Source organism: Anastrepha obliqua, chromosome 2 (assembly GCF_027943255.1).
Source record: "Anastrepha obliqua isolate idAnaObli1 chromosome 2, idAnaObli1_1.0, whole genome shotgun sequence".
NCBI classification, from domain to species: Eukaryota; Metazoa; Arthropoda; class Insecta; order Diptera; family Tephritidae; genus Anastrepha; species Anastrepha obliqua.
The window spans coordinates 60,601,721-60,617,570 of NC_072893.1; the positions used below are offsets into that span (position 1 = coordinate 60,601,721).

Consider the following 15,850-nt stretch of genomic DNA (forward strand, 5'->3'; position numbering starts at 1 on the left):
CATATGGACCTCTCATACAGACTACATACAGGTTTGATCTCGTATGTAGCCAATCGAGTACCTTTTATTTTTGCTAAAGTGTGAAACCTTGAAATTATTTGTATATTTTTTACATTTAAAATAAATATGTCTTTCAATATTTTACCAATTCTTTTGAGATTTTCTCCGCTTTTCACGCAAATATGTGTACATACACGCATATGCTCTTGAGTGAGCACATTTAAAGAAGATGAAATAAAGAATGTTTGGACCCGAAAAATTCGTTTTGTTAGTAGCATTGAAAAATTCATAAGTCAAAAATTAAAATTAGTGCAAAATTTTGAGAATTTTCAATTTTATTTCAATAAGTAAGAGCCCCAAACACTTGTACACTAATTTACGTGTCGTGTTAAAATCTATTTTTAAAAATAAAAAGCTCTTTTCGTTAAACTTTATCGGAATCGAAACACGAAAAATAAGAATAATATTTCTAAACCTATACATATGCAAACATATACATATGTATGCTTTTGCATACTTGGGGCTGTATATACTACATACATACATACATATATATGCACAACTCAATAGACTTATGAAATGAAATTAAAAAAGAAAGACATTTTTTATATATCGACAAGAATATTCTAAATGCCAGCCAATAGCAAAGCTAGGAAATTGAAAAATCGGTACCATATGATTAGAAAGTCAAACAGAACCGCACACTCATGTATTATGAAAAATCTATTTTGAACTTTTTGAGGTTATTTTTAGAAAAATGGTCATACTTTAAAAAACCGATCAGAGTTGAGGACAATAGATTGACGCGAGTGATCTCATTTGACGATGAAAAAGTGCAAAATTATTTTTTGAATTACTAATTATTCTTAGAAAATGTTCAGCCACTTACCTTCTTCTGTTGCTTTTCCCACGCGGGATCAAGAAGTCCTTCGCGCTCCCATTCTTCCTCTTGTTCCATGTAACCATCTCCATACTCCATGGAGAGCCCATTCTCCATCATCATGTTGGTTGTTGTTGTTTTATCAGTTATTATCCGTTAAATTTCGTTTCGGAGGTTTTGTACAATAATTGATTTTATTTCGTTTCTAAAATTTTTGATTTGTTCCAATTAGCAAAATCATGTACTTAAGTGTATTAATTTAGGTTGAATCTTAGAAGTGTGTAGGAGGACGTTATTAAAGTACTATAATTCGTTCGGAGTATTCTTAAAATTAGATCTGAAATCCCAAACGAAATAAAATAAAAAAAATATTTGCATATTCTCATAAACACTATACAAATATGTTATCTTCCCATATATATGTATATATATACGTATATATATTTTAATTTTATTCTATAAAATTTTTAATTAAATTAATCACTAAAAATCATATTCATTTAAATATTTCCACACAATTCCTCCACTTGTGCTGTTGTTGATGAAAAAATTTGCCTTTTCAACAATCCATGAGTGGGACAAAATTTAAAAATGCTGCCGCAGGAGAGTTCTAGGTTGTATAACACACTTTAAAAATAGTCCCTCTTTTCCGATTTAATTTTCTTTATATTATTTTCATTTAGCTTTCAAACAAACATACATATGCATATATATATATATATTTGTAAAGTATATATGTACATTAAATATATGTACACATACATATGTGTATATACATATGTATGTATGTAAGATTATAATAATTATTTTATTTGCTTCAATTTGAAATATCCACAAAGGCTTTCTGTATATCGTCAATAAACTAAGGCAAATTAAAACTAAATAAGTAAAAACCGTGTCTGATAAGTACGTGTCGCTTGTAAAGAGAATGACCCGCTCGCGTTGGTAGCCAACTCAAAACTAATGTTGCGCCAGTGATCGACGTTTGGACAAACTGAGTCCCAAAGCAATGAAAAAGCACTGCAGTCGCACGGCAATCTTCCCGATGCTCAATTATACTCGTTCCTACAGTTGTATCCACTAATATTGATATGCATGTACGTATGTATGTATGTGAAAATATACATACCTACATGTGTATGCTGATTTCCAAGTAAACAAACGGTGTAGCGAGTAAAATACTCGCGCATGCAAACAAACATGCATACACATGAACATACGTATGTATGTATGTACGAAGTGCTCTGAACAAAAGAGTTTTGAAGTAGAATATTTTTTTGTTTTTGCACATACTATACCTACATATGTACATATGAATGTATGTTTGATTTGTGAAGTAACATTGCCGAATATGAGTGGGTGGGCGGTGAAACTAAATGGGATATCAAAACATGATGCTTTACTTTTGTGCCGACTCCAAAATGATTGAGTTATGCATACATACATACATACATAGGTAGTGTAGGCTCAGTAAAAACTTAAATGTTGCAATTCAGTATTTGTAATGTACACAAATTATTTACGTATGTACCTATATATCATACATATGTATGTATGTATGTAAATATGCTTGTAAATATGCCATGACAACTCGGCGACTCGCTAAACAAGTGCAAGAGATCGCATCTAAGGCCCTCTGTTTCTCTTTTGGGAAATGAACAAGTACAGGAGAGGCAGACTTGACAATCAAGTAATCACGTACTATGTATGTAAGGATGTATGTACTTTTGCATATGGTCGGAAATGTACATACATCTCTATGTACACATTCATGCCGACATTTATAGTGTATGAATAAAACACATATGTCCATGTATGTATGTATGTGCAAATATTATACGTCGAGATATGCAATTTTTGACACCGCATAAATTGAATGGTTTGTTAGTCTGTTGCGAACAGCAGACGTAAACGAAATTTAATGGATACAAAAATTTACAACCATTACCCTTTCTCCCATTGATCGAAGTGTTTCACTAACGTTTTTCATAAACATAATACATATGTATGTATGTATGTAGATAGCTACGCATTTATGTATATATGTATATACAGTTTTTATCTGCAGTGAAAGGACTAAATTAATACTCCGCACATAACTTCCATGTGTTCCTGAATATTTTGAAGTGACAACAAATTCATTTTTCTCTTCCCTCACCTCCCTCCACTCGCAAGCAAACTGTATATGTGCATATGTATGTACGAGCATATTCATTGTATTTGCGCACAAGTGTTTAAGATTAATTTTAGGTAAACTGTTTCATAATATTGCCACCCACTCACTCCACTCTCGCTCATCTTCACCAGAAATCATTTCAATTTGCAATTCTTTTAATTTATTTATAAACACCGAATGATCTATTTAAAAATAAGCTTCCTTCGAATACTTATTTACAGATGTACATATGTATGATATGTGCATATGTACGCATACATCTAGCATTGAGGAAAATACAAGGCTATGGCCATTGAAATTTTGATTTTCTCTGCCAAATTCTGGAAATTATACGGCTAGAAATGTGAGCAATAAAAAAGCTTGATATGCATTTGGGAGACGAAAATGATAGGTTCGTATGCACATACATACATACGTATGCAATAAATTGCAAAACGTTTAATAAAAATAACTTATTGCTGACAATTGCATCGAATTCTCATAATTCACGTTAGATTATTCCTTAAATAAAAACGTCGAAGCAATAAGCGCCAAACATTATTTACCAAACATAAGTTTATGTGTCTTAACACAATTAGGTGGTTCACAATGTGTCATAAGTTAAATAAGTGTTTACAGGACTTGATGCCACACCCAACCGTTTTTTAACTGCGGAATGCTTCGTAATATGACCCGGACGGCGGTACCGAGCGAACCCCTTAAATGTATTTTTAGCCGTTTGCAGTTTACACCTATTATAAATACCCTTGTGAATACCCCAAATAACACTATTCTATCAATGCAGCCAAAGATTAAATAAATAATAAATATCATTTATGGTGTTTTCTGCCTTATCTTAAAAATTAAAAATTAAAAAACTAGTTTCCTTCAATTAAAAGAAACTTTTTCGTATACAATCATAAATCTTTGAGAACTTCCCACCAGTATGCGAACCGAAGACGACATTTTACATTAACCCTCCGTCGGACATCTTTTTTAAAACCTTCGTTTGGGCTCGCAGACTTAGCATTTTTTCGTCCTGTTCGAGGATCCTTTTTAAAACGTTACCAAAACGTAACCATAAATCGATAGAAAATTAAATTAGGAAGCTAAAGTCGAAAACGTTCCACCATATTTTATTATGACTTTTTAAAGCATCTGGCCGGGAAAATATGCAATGAAAAATTACAAAACACCTAAATATTATACAAAATAAATATGTAAATGGCGCGTACACTTTCGTTAGGTGTTTGGCCGAGTTCCTCCCACGTCATATTTGTGGCGAGCGTCTTGATATTGTTCCACAAGTGGAATGACCTACAATTTAAAGCCGACTCCAAACGGCAAATGGTCTTCTATGAGGATCTCTTCCATGACCGAAATACACTTGGCTACGGCGACTGCCTAATACAAAACACCTAAAATTTAATTTTACGCGATAATATGCGCTGTGCGCCCATGAATAGTTTCACTGCCTCAAATTACAAGTTTCATATGGAATTAATAACTGTGTGTGTGTGTCATAATTTTAGTAGATTTTTGCACAAAGTGATTTGAGATCGTCATATTGCGGGCCCATAGACTAGTATGATTCCAAAATTGCACCTTGATGTATAGCATACTTTTAAGCGCAGCAGTCTTCATTTTGTGGGCATTTCGTCAATTTTTAAATTTTCTGAAATTCTACAGTACGTAATTTGTTTTTTCCCAACTGGGATGAACTGATTATCATATACCTACTAAATTTACTACAAGATGGCGCAAAATTAATCAACCTACTAGTTTTCAAATAAGATTTTTATTAAATAAAAAAATGATTTTGAGTGATGGAAATCTTTATTTTGACCTTAGCGTGCTGCATTGCTTGTTTGTTTGTATACTGCAGCTGTCTAGTTCACATGTGTCAAATATGATGGATGTACAGCGCCATTGGCAGAAATTATAAATTTTTCGATGTGATGATTAATTTTATGACACCTTGTATTTACATCTTTCTTCAGGCCTGATTTGCATTTCGAATTTGAAAAACTTTGCTCCGAATCAGAAGGAATAATGATCCGCTATTTCGATCCCAATCAATTTTTGTTTTTAAGTATTGGCTCTGTGTATACCCTACTCTACTCTACTGCAAATTGAAAGAAATCTAAAAGAGATGCAGGGCATCAATTCGGAATGTAGAACAAACCGAATGATAATATTTCTGTTTTTTTGCTATTACACCAAGTGCCAAGTACCAGGACAGTGGGCACCGTGTCCACGACAGTCGGTTCTACGCTTACGTAACGACCCGGATTTATATCCGGCCAAGGACTGTCACTCCAGCAGCATTCCCCGTGCGTAAGTATGGGGAATGTTTATGCTGCTACAACAACAACAACATGTTTAAGCCAATTATGTTTTCTTTATATTAATTTCGAATTGAGTTAATAACACCATTATTTTTAACAGATTAAATACATTTATTTAATTTACAATAATACAATTGTATTTTAAAATTTGTTTACAGTAAATAGTGAGCTACTAAATGGAATATATCTAAAAAAACAAAACTGAAAAAGTAAATTGCAAAGTGTAGCCGTTAAAGTGCATTGTCACTTTATAAGTTAGAAAGTCATTTAACATACATACGTCGATCAAATTTTCCAGCACTTCAAGTGAATAAATATATGCATAGCTTAGCAGATTTGTGCGTCAAGTTGTTCATAGAAAAGCTGATCTAAGGGTTTATCACCCATAATGCGAAAGAAAAACAAATGATCCAGGCACTTAAGGCTAATGGATCGCAGTGCAGGCAACCGCAGTAAGAGTTGTGCAAATCGACTATCGTCTCCGGGATGTTCAGTGCGACAATGTTCATCTAGGCAAGCATATACTTGTTCTCTGCATACTTCAACATCATTGCGGCCCTTCAAACCTCGTATATCCGGATTAAACAATATAATAGCTTTCAAGCAAGAAAGTTCTGAACGATCAATATTAAGTCGTTTCATTTTTACGCTAAGCTCCGAAAGAATGCGATCAAATATGGTCGCCACTCCTGCTTTTATAGCGCTGTTGCGATGATAGGAAAAATTATGATTGAGAAAAAGTTGTTGTGGTTGGCGTATAGGTGAACGACGGCCGAATGAAGTGTCATGACCCCCGGATGTAGCATAATCAGCATCTAAAGAATCAATACTACACCAAGCTACATTTGCTATAAGTAGTTCGTTCCAACCAGCTTTGAGTAAATTGACCTGGTCATCACGTTGCAGTTCAGCAAAGTGTGGCATTTTTCGAGCATATTCAACCATTTGGTAAAGTTGCTTATTAACCATTTGACACAGATGTGACACTGCTCCTTTATAATCTGGTTGAACCATAGAATTGGGTCCGACGCGCAGGAATGGTATAGCATTATCTCCACTAAGTTGTTCACTTTTTTGTTCTGCTTCGATTATGCGATCTATCGTTAAATCCCGTACTGAACTGGTTGGATTGAAATCTTCGCCTGTACGAACATTCTGCGAACGAGTTCCACGCTGGCGTTCCTCTTGAACTGCTTCACGTTTCATTCCACAGGCAAGGCATTTCTGGTACCGACAATATTGGCAACGATTGCGTTGTCTTTTATCGATAATGCAGTTTCTATCTTCACGGCAAGCATAAGTTAAATCCTTTCGAACCGTGCGTTTAAAGAAGCCTTTGCATCCCTCACAGCTGTAAACACCATAGTGCTTGCCACTCGCTCTGTCGCCACATATGGAGCACAAATGCTTCGATCCACTTAAAGGGTGATTTGGTGGGTATTGCTGCTGTTGCGGACCCGGTTGCATCTGGTTCGTGTTATGACCTGAAACGGCTGCTGCAACTGCTGCTGAGTTTGCCATATTCATCGTTTGCATTCCGATCGCACCAAAGGAAACCGGACTTGCCGATTTGGGAGAAAATCCCCTGGTATTGCTTTCATTTAAAATTGATATGTCTGGTTTAATTTCCTGTGGCGACAATGGCCCCATTCGAAAACTCGGCTCTTGCTCACTATCCATGTCATTTATTTTCTTTAATTTTAACCTTCACCAGAAAATAATGTATACAAAGAACGTCTGAAACTATTGACTAATGAGCAATATTTCGCGTCGACATTTTTTCACATCAACTTTTCACCGCTGCCAGTAAAATTCACCACAAACTGCGTTCGAAATCTTTTGTTACATATAACAATGATTTATGAATTATATTAATTTAGAAAATTCAGAACACTTTTCTTTTCTTTTGGTAATTGTTATCGTACAAATTTATATTTTAAGATTTTTCTTATAGTAAGTAAAACAAAAGAATTCAACGCTAGAAATGGATGCAAAGGAAATAATGAAAAATATTATAATAGATGTCAGAGAAAACATGTGCTCTAGTGAAAAATAAAAATATTTCAGGTAAACACTTTTTCGCTGAAAATTCTTCCTCGATCTCACCTGAATATTTTGTTTATGAACAGTTTAATTTGCAACTATTGAAAAAATTCCCATTTTTTACCACAAACTTTTAATGTTCTAAAAATCTGAGGCGTTGTTTTAAAAAACTTACCATGGATTACAGATTCTCATCTATTATAACCATTGATGTAACAGAAGTTCTTGATAATTTTATTTTTGTAAACCACAACCTAAAAATTTTAAAAGCTAACAATTCGCAAATATTGTTACACAACAACACCCGAATATTATGGCGGTACTTTACAGAAGAAAAAAAATTTCCGCGTGTAAATCGAATAAATTTAAAATTCTATCCAAATAAATTTTCTTTCGGATAATTTCAATCGGACTATGCATGTTTTCATGTCGAACACGTTAGACTTTTTTTAGACGTTTTTCATACAAATACACAAAGGCGAATTTATTCAAGGTGATGGCACTAGAGCTGCTGATTTTGCTATATGCTGTTTTGAATGTCAAATTGGTGCTCTTCATTGTTGTTGTTATGCTCATTTGTTTACATTATCATGGAAATTTTAACATTCAAAACACCAAATTGCAAAAACCAATTGATAGTCTGAATTTAAAAATTTCAAGCAGGATGTACGCAAATAAACAAAACAACGTCAATGAAGCAAATCATTGGGGTGCGGTTAATTAATTACTTAATGATTTCGGTTTACTGTGCCCAACTGGGTGACCAAATTAAAAAACTTTAACACACACTTGCATTCAAGTGAAATTTAAAACTTTTGTATACTAATTTATTGAAACATCCAGTTCAAAGTAAGCATTTTTTGTACTCTTATAAAATAAGGTTCCACTTAACACATTAGGGGTCTTCACACGAAGCTTGTTGCTTTTACATATATTTTGTTTTGGTAAATCCAAAGAAAGGGCCTAAGCATGCAATTTATTAAATAAAATCGATATGATTCTTGTGCATATGAAAATAAACTGCAAAACCCCACTAAACATAATTGATATTAGACAGCGGCATTATTCGTTCATTTAAATTTTGTGGAATTCCTTATAACAAAACATATATCGAATGAAAGGTAGTTTTATCATATATTTAACAAACACGGTGCTCTATTTTTGAAGTTAAACTTCTTGGACGTCGATGGACGAGCGAGAATGGAGTAAAATTTCAAGCCATGCAACGTTTTGAGCATTTGCGTTCCGCGAGAGAGAAAAAAGATATAACGTAGAGGAAAAGGAGAGAGAGAGTTATACTTTATATATACCTTAGATACACTTTAGGCTATTTGTCCTGGGTTTTTCCTTGTGGTTGCTAATTTCTAGTGAGAAATAGTACGGCATACTTTTTGGCGCTTCTTTGTTGGTGCAAACTTGTAGGAAATGTAATTTTGGTGCCTGCTTTTAGGCGGTATATTTCCTTGGTGCCTACTGTTTGGGGCTTTTTTGTCCCAATTTTTTTTGGGGGTTTTTTTTCGGTGCCTACTTTTTGGCGATTATTTCCGTTTCCTGGCTAGTCCTTGTGCGTACTATAAAATTCTATCCATTCCGGCGTCGGATTTATTGGTATTGCCTTGCGGTAATTTGTGCCGTTGCTGCGCTCCTGAAATCGCTGCGTTAGTGCGGGTGATAAACGCTCGGAGTAGTGCCCGTTGTTGCCACGGTTTGTGTCCGGCGTTTACCTACACCGGTCGACTCTTCTCCGTTTTTTGTAAATTTTGTCTATTTGTATTCTCTGCAAATGTTATGAATTTATTTAGATATATATTCTTTCTCTCGTCTCTCTCTCGGGTCTCTCTCTCTCATTCTCTCTCGGGTCTCTCTCTCTCTCTCATTCTATCTCGGGTCTCTCTCTCTTTCTTTGTCTGCCTTGAAAGTTTCACTTCTGTTATGTGTACTACGCTACACGCACTTTTTTTAACCCAATCAACCAAAAGGAAAACAAATTCCATTTTTTTCTTTAATTAAAAAAAGCACCAACGTTATGAAAGCGGCAGCGAATATCAGTAGAACTGCTACAACAATAGTAATACTGCGGTAAGAGGAAGAACTGTGTTTCATTATACTGCGGTAAGGGGGATACTATTCATTTACGATCCTGATCCACGGACCAAAACGGCATTATTCGGTTTTTTTAAATTTCAGGATTAACATATACATATATATTATTTAGTAAAAAAGTGGAATAAAAAATCGAGCGATTTTCGGACGATGCCCTATTTTATAATATATATTAAAAATGTACGTATATATAAATTTAGATATAGATATACATATATCCATTTTACAATAAAACTTGATGCTTGTTGGGTTAACAATTGCGTTATACATTTCTATAGGTTTATATAGGGATCGTAGGAGATTAAGACCTTCATAATTTGAATGGTGGGTATTTGCTCCATCCTATGGTGGTGGCGGTGACACGCCCCTTCCGTCCACTATCCAAATGCATTGTGGTCGTAAACGAAACTTTAGCTACTTTGACATTAAATATTGTACGCGATATTAAATAATACAAAACCATTACAAGATATTTATTTCTTTCAGCAAGAAACTTCATACATATGTATATACAATGTTTACATTAATATTCCTCGTACCTCTAGATACAACACTGTGTTCTTATTACATTTATTCACAAACACAGTATCCCCACTATTTCACCAAATGCGACTCAAAATGCCGTCTTAGGTGAGTTTATGTTTGATTGCAAATTGTTTGTAATTATATGCACTGCACTTTAATGTTTACATCCCAAACACTAACAAATACTAGTAAAGTATTCACATGACTTACAAACGTTTAATACAACTTACTAGTTTAATTGGACGTTTCGTCGAAGTTTAGTCTCGATTATAATCTCACTATTATTAATACGGCTTCAGCTTTAGTTAACCATATACTTGATACGCCGCTTACTGCCTGCACAATTGCATATACAACGAAGGAAACAACAGTAGGTTACATTAATTGAAAGAAAGAGACAACCAATATTCACCTATTGGTGGAAATATCGAGCAAAATAATAAAAATGGACTTCAGATTGTTGCAAATAGAGCTAAACTATATAAACCCAGTTTTCACTGTTTTTATATCCAGCGATCTGATGTATTTATAGTTCGGACTCACTACCATTCATATCATGATACCCATAAAAATGTATCTATCTACCGCTAATTGCTGAAGGAAATAAATACAAGTTTTGATAAAAAACCCGACATAGTTGTCTACCACTTTAAACTAATAATCTCAACAAAGTTAACTTGCTGAAAATAAAATTATATGTGCCCCGAAGATTATAAAACACGAGAGATTGAAATCGAATTTACAATGTTATCATATAACATACGAATTTTAAAGTCCGTTTACGCACAATTTTCTTGTTATTTTGATGTTTGCGTCCCTTTGATTGCTAGTTTTGCAAATTATTAAATTAAAAAAGTTTGTCGCGTAAAGCCTTTCTTTCCTCTTGTGTGCTAAAAATAATATTAAATACATAAATAAATACTGATTTTGTAAAGGTAATTTTCTGCATCATGAAAAATAGTTCACACTGCGTCAAAGAAGTCTAAGCCATGCATTTATTTTTAAATCAATTCTTTTGTAGCTTGCACTACTACATTTCTAAAGGCACTCGAACCGTATACATTAAGGCCTCTTCTATTCGCCATTTATCCGCTCGATTAACTTGACGAAAAATATGCATGTGAGAGCAACAACAAAGTTATCGAGCAAGATTCGCCGCTAGCGAGTATAATTAGACCTCATTTAACTGGTATAACTCACTGTTTTACTAATTGCCCATTTTCAGCGGTGAGCAATCTCCTATAGACTACATGGTGGAGATGTATTGCAGCGAATAACAAATATGGTAAGTTAAATCTGTTACATACCTATAGCCCATTGCTTGTGTAGAATTCCATCAGCGGACTCGATACCAATGTCTTTGTACTTGTTTCATAAAAAGAACGTTGTTTTACAAGTCAGATTTGTAAGCCTTACAGGAAAAGCGTTCCCTAACACAATAAGACTATAACTAAGAACCCTTCTGCGATACGGTGGCAACGCCGATTCAGCATGTGACAGTTAACTCGAAATATGCCATCTTTAACCATGATTCAATAATAAAAGTCAGTAATCAGTAAGCAGCTTCCTCCTTCTCTTTTGACAAATCGGCTCCCTTAGCAAGACACTAGGTTGCTAGCTCTAGAAATTTTGAGTAAAAGTGGAGGAAAAGTAAAATTTGTAAAAAAAAAACATTTAATTTTCAAAATGGTCTGCTTACGAGCAACAACTCGCTAAAGAGTTTTCATCGGTATGTTCAGGACTATGGTAGTATGACATGAAATGCATACCACTTAAGTCAGAACATAACCTGTAGAGTAATTGACGCAATCCGAGATCGATGAGTGGAGAATTTACACAGCTTTATTTCTTATGATGTGGTGATTTCAACGGAACTCATGTTTTGCAAAGAGCTAGCGTTTGCTAAAGAGTTACAGCAGGGAGAATTATTGAATAGTCCCGACGCAATCGATTACATTGCAGACCTCATTATAAAAAAGTTGGCAGAACTTGTTTCTAACGAGCCCTTCCTATGGATGGATGGATGAAGTGTCCAGAGGAGGCTTAGAAAAGCACAGTACCAGTATGAAAGAGCTTCTCGTAAAAAACCATCTACCGGAATCGGCTTAAAACTGTAGGGCCTTCCAATTATGGAACGCGCGCTACAAATAGGAGGAGAATCTCGGCGAAACACCTAACAGAATTGTACGTGCCAATTATTTATTTATTTTTAACAAAATAGTTTCATATTGGCGAAACTTCGCGATTGGTTTTAAATTTAAAAATTAATTCACAATATAAAATCTGGGATTATGTGAAATAATTTCTTGTTTTATTAATATTAGACTTGGCAATTTTCGCTAATCACTCCTATCTATACGAGTACGATTATTTACATTCAAATATTAATTAAAATTTATTTTTTAAACCGTTCTCAGTTTGTTTCCATTTAAGTAACAAAATACTATTTTGCTACCATTTTTACCAAAAAGGAGTTAATTTTTTCCTTTTTATGCACCTTCTTAAATACAACCTTTTGTAAGGGAGTGTCAAAAATTTTATGTCACTAGTGAGCAAACCTTTAATAAATGAATCATGATCTTCCACGAACGCCAGAAAGAAAACAGAAATTAATTTTGAGCCAAAAAACATAGAATACAAGATTGCGTCAGTATAGAAACTAAACAAATAGCCAGAATAGGTGTAATAAGCGAAAGTGAACGGGAATCCAACAAAATAGAATAAACCGTGCATCACCACATACATTCATACATTTGCACCCAAATATTTGTTGATTTTCTGTACTAACAACACTTAATTATCAAATTCGCTAAAAATAAAGTAGTGGTTGCCGGAAGGCGGCCCCTTCTGTATTCTCTTTATGGCTATTTTATGCCAAGTGTCACAGAATATTTTTTTGAATTATAATTTAAATGGTTGAATGGGAATTCACAAAATACCACTTTTTTTATTTCTTTGTCATAAAACTGTTCACTGTTCGTTTTGTCTGCACCGTTACTACGTTTACACTCTCTTTTTTTTTAATTTTTCGGTCTATGCGACCTTCTTATCGAAAAGCCCTCGTCTCGTAATAAAAGCGCCAGTATTGCAGCACTTATGAACGTTTGCTAGGCTGGTAATTTTCTGATGTTCAACACTTATTTTGAATAGATAGGTCAAGGTGAATAAGAATACGAAGTTTTTTTATAAATATTTTTCTTGATAATTTGTATGTTGACGGAAATTTTATATTGAAAATGACAAAGAAAATAATGAAGCAATGGTGCCAGCAAACTTTTTATTATACCGATTTAAAAGACTTTGCACGCAATGATTGAATTTTTGACAATTAGAACGCTATGCCAGAGAACATAAAGCTAAATACACACCAGGCAACCGTTGCAGCAACTCGGTCATGTTGAAGCAACCGTTGCCTCGTGTGTAGCTGTGTTGCCAAATGATTTTCGTGTTGCTGCAACCGTTGCCTGAAATATCAAATAAATTTGATTTTTGGGATAGGTTGCTGCAACCGTTGCTTCGTGTGTATCATTGTTTACTGCTTTTACTCGTTCAGTTCGTTGAACACAAGCAAAGAAGAAGGTTCGAGCGGAGTAAAATAAAGTGAAAAAGGAAAAAATGGCAATTGAAAATAATGAAAATTATGTTAATTTTATTAACGAATATAAAAATTTGAGAGAGCTGTGGGATATAAATAGTGAAAAATATAAAAATAAAAATTTTAGAAAGAAAGCATACGAACAATTAAAAATGAATACAATAAAATTGATAAAAATTTCAAGTCCGCAAAAGCGTTTTCTGTTGCAAGATGCCGCAAAGTTATTGCCAGTCTAATTTCTGCTGATATTGCCTCTCTCATTATGGTATCTTGTTTCGTTATTTTGGCCTTTACGAAGTCCAACAATTTTCTAAACAGGGCTTCGTCCATCCTCATGTAATTTTTATAGTCCGCTGGCTCATTTTCCTTCAATTCTTTCAGCAGCCTCTCGTTCGAAAATTCGATTTTTTTAAAAGCCAATTTTTGGACCAGATTTTTTTTTCTCTTCTTTTGTTGCATCTCTTCTTCCTCATTTTCGTACAAAAGTTCGTCAATTATAATAAGAGAAGTAATTTTACGCATTTCGTCGATCATTTAAAATATTTAATTTTACGTATCTTCCGCTTGTACCTTTCCTGCACCACAGTTATACACAATACTGAGAATGAAGTAACGGTCGCAACGTGTTTCTTAAACAAAGGCAACACGTTGCTACAACCGTTGCTTCAACGGTTGCCTGGTGTGTATTTAGCTTAACGTTCTATCCTTTTGCCAAAGTTGCCAGAATTTCACACCAAAAATGAACCTTAAAAATGCTACAAAGCGGTTGTGATTGCACCTCGAACAAGCCCCGAGTTATAATAATACCATAACTGTGGGGCTTGTTCGATGGCATGAACAGAATCAAATCGCTGAGCGAACTTCGTCGAAATATTTGCCCAGTCAAACTAAAACGAAATTCGCATCAAAAGCGGAAAAATGAATCGCCCAATTTTGTGATTAAATCATATAATGAAAGTTTTAAGTATCATGGTTATAATATTCAAGGCTTTTCTGCATGCTAGGCAACGTTTGCGAAGAATATTTTTTATATTTCCTGACAGCTGATGTCGACCGGTGGCAGCAACAAAATTAAAAACAGACCTACAGTGGTCACACAATTTATTCGTACACCCTGCGTAGCTTTATTTACTGTGACAATATATTTCTTTTGGGTCACTGTAAGAATGTTACATTCCTAATGAGTTGCCTCAAAAAAAAAAACTCTCGTTATTTCAACTCACACTGAATGGTTCCAAGGAAAGCAAGCAGACGTAGCAAAATGCTGCAAAACATTTATTCGTACCCTTCCAGCTCAAAAGTAACAGTAAAAATAGTTTTTTTTACTAATATTGCTGAAAACGAAATAAGATTGTTTTAGTTTCAGAAACACAAACGCTATATAAATGAGCCATATTCTTTTTGGGAAAACGTCATATTTATAACGAAAGGAAAATACAGACCTAAATGAAAAAATCTTATTCCTACCGCCAAGCATCGAGGAGGAAATGTAATGGCTTGGGGGAGTTTCATCTGGAGTAGGAAAAATGGTTTTTATTCATGGTAAAATGAACAAACATCTGTATTTAAACATTTTGAAGTATAATTTTCATGATTGTGTTGTTAAACTTGGATTGAATGCTAAAGGGTTCTTGTTTCTACAAGACAATGACCCAAAACACTTTTTTTATATCGTGCAAGAATGGCTTATTTACCACTGTAAGCAACTTAAAACTCCTCCAGAAAGCACAAAATAACATCAAAGGTGTCATTAAAGGCAGCTTTAAGTGCTGAGTGGAAGAGAATTGCAGCTAATACACACAAGGTATTGGTGAAAAGTATGCACCGACGTTTGAAAGCAGTTATTAAACCTGAAAGCGGCCCAAAAAAGTACTGAATATATTCGTTTTTTCTATTATTTTTTTAATAAAATATTTTTTATATGGCTATATACGAATAATATATTTATATAGAATTATGTCTTATTTCGTTATTACCTTAAGTTCTCTAATTCCAGAAATGAATTTGGAAGTTTTTGTTCCTTAAATATTGCATACAAATGTTATTTTTCACGAATATATTAAATTTTTTTTTTTTTTTTGTATAAATCGTGCTAAGTATCAGGTGTATCTGTTTATAAACTGTAAGTGTACGAATAAATTGTGTGACCACTGTATATCGCCAGACGAACTTGATCGTCACTTTGGTTCTGTGTTACAAAG

At 34.1% G+C, this 15,850-nt stretch overlaps 2 protein-coding genes across 8 annotated transcripts in view; both read right to left on the reverse strand.

Moving 5' to 3' along the window:
* The window catches only part of LOC129239122 (alpha-actinin, sarcomeric), a 37,914-nt gene extending 27,531 nt beyond the window's left edge, over window positions 1-10,383 (reverse strand). For 3 of the 7 annotated variants that reach the window (XM_054874434.1, XM_054874433.1, XM_054874428.1), the window contains exons 1-2: window positions 1,791-1,897; window positions 890-1,217 (exon numbers count right to left, since the gene is read on the reverse strand). In XM_054874434.1, coding sequence (XP_054730409.1) covers window positions 890-1,003 — 114 coding nt within the window. In that variant the 5' untranslated portion in view covers window positions 1,004-1,217; window positions 1,791-1,897. Of the gene's footprint in view, window positions 1-889; window positions 1,218-1,774; window positions 1,898-10,284 lie in introns of those variants that run through there. The other 4 variants (XM_054874430.1, XM_054874432.1, XM_054874431.1 and 1 more) reach the window with 4 other exon arrangements.
* LOC129239123 (protein ultraspiracle) lies at window positions 5,484-7,203 on the reverse strand. The gene has a single exon (XM_054874435.1). It carries the CDS (start codon window positions 7,061-7,063, stop codon window positions 5,711-5,713), a length of 1,353 nt encoding a protein of 450 aa, XP_054730410.1. The 5' UTR covers window positions 7,064-7,203; the 3' UTR covers window positions 5,484-5,710.
* Window positions 10,384-15,850: the final 5,467 nt, after the last annotated feature.

Bases quoted from the DNA above. Each gene is read 5' to 3' on its own strand.
- LOC129239123 (XM_054874435.1), bottom strand. From the start codon at position 7,063: ATGGATAGTGAGCAAGAGCCGAGTTTTCGAATGGGGCCATTGTCGCCA.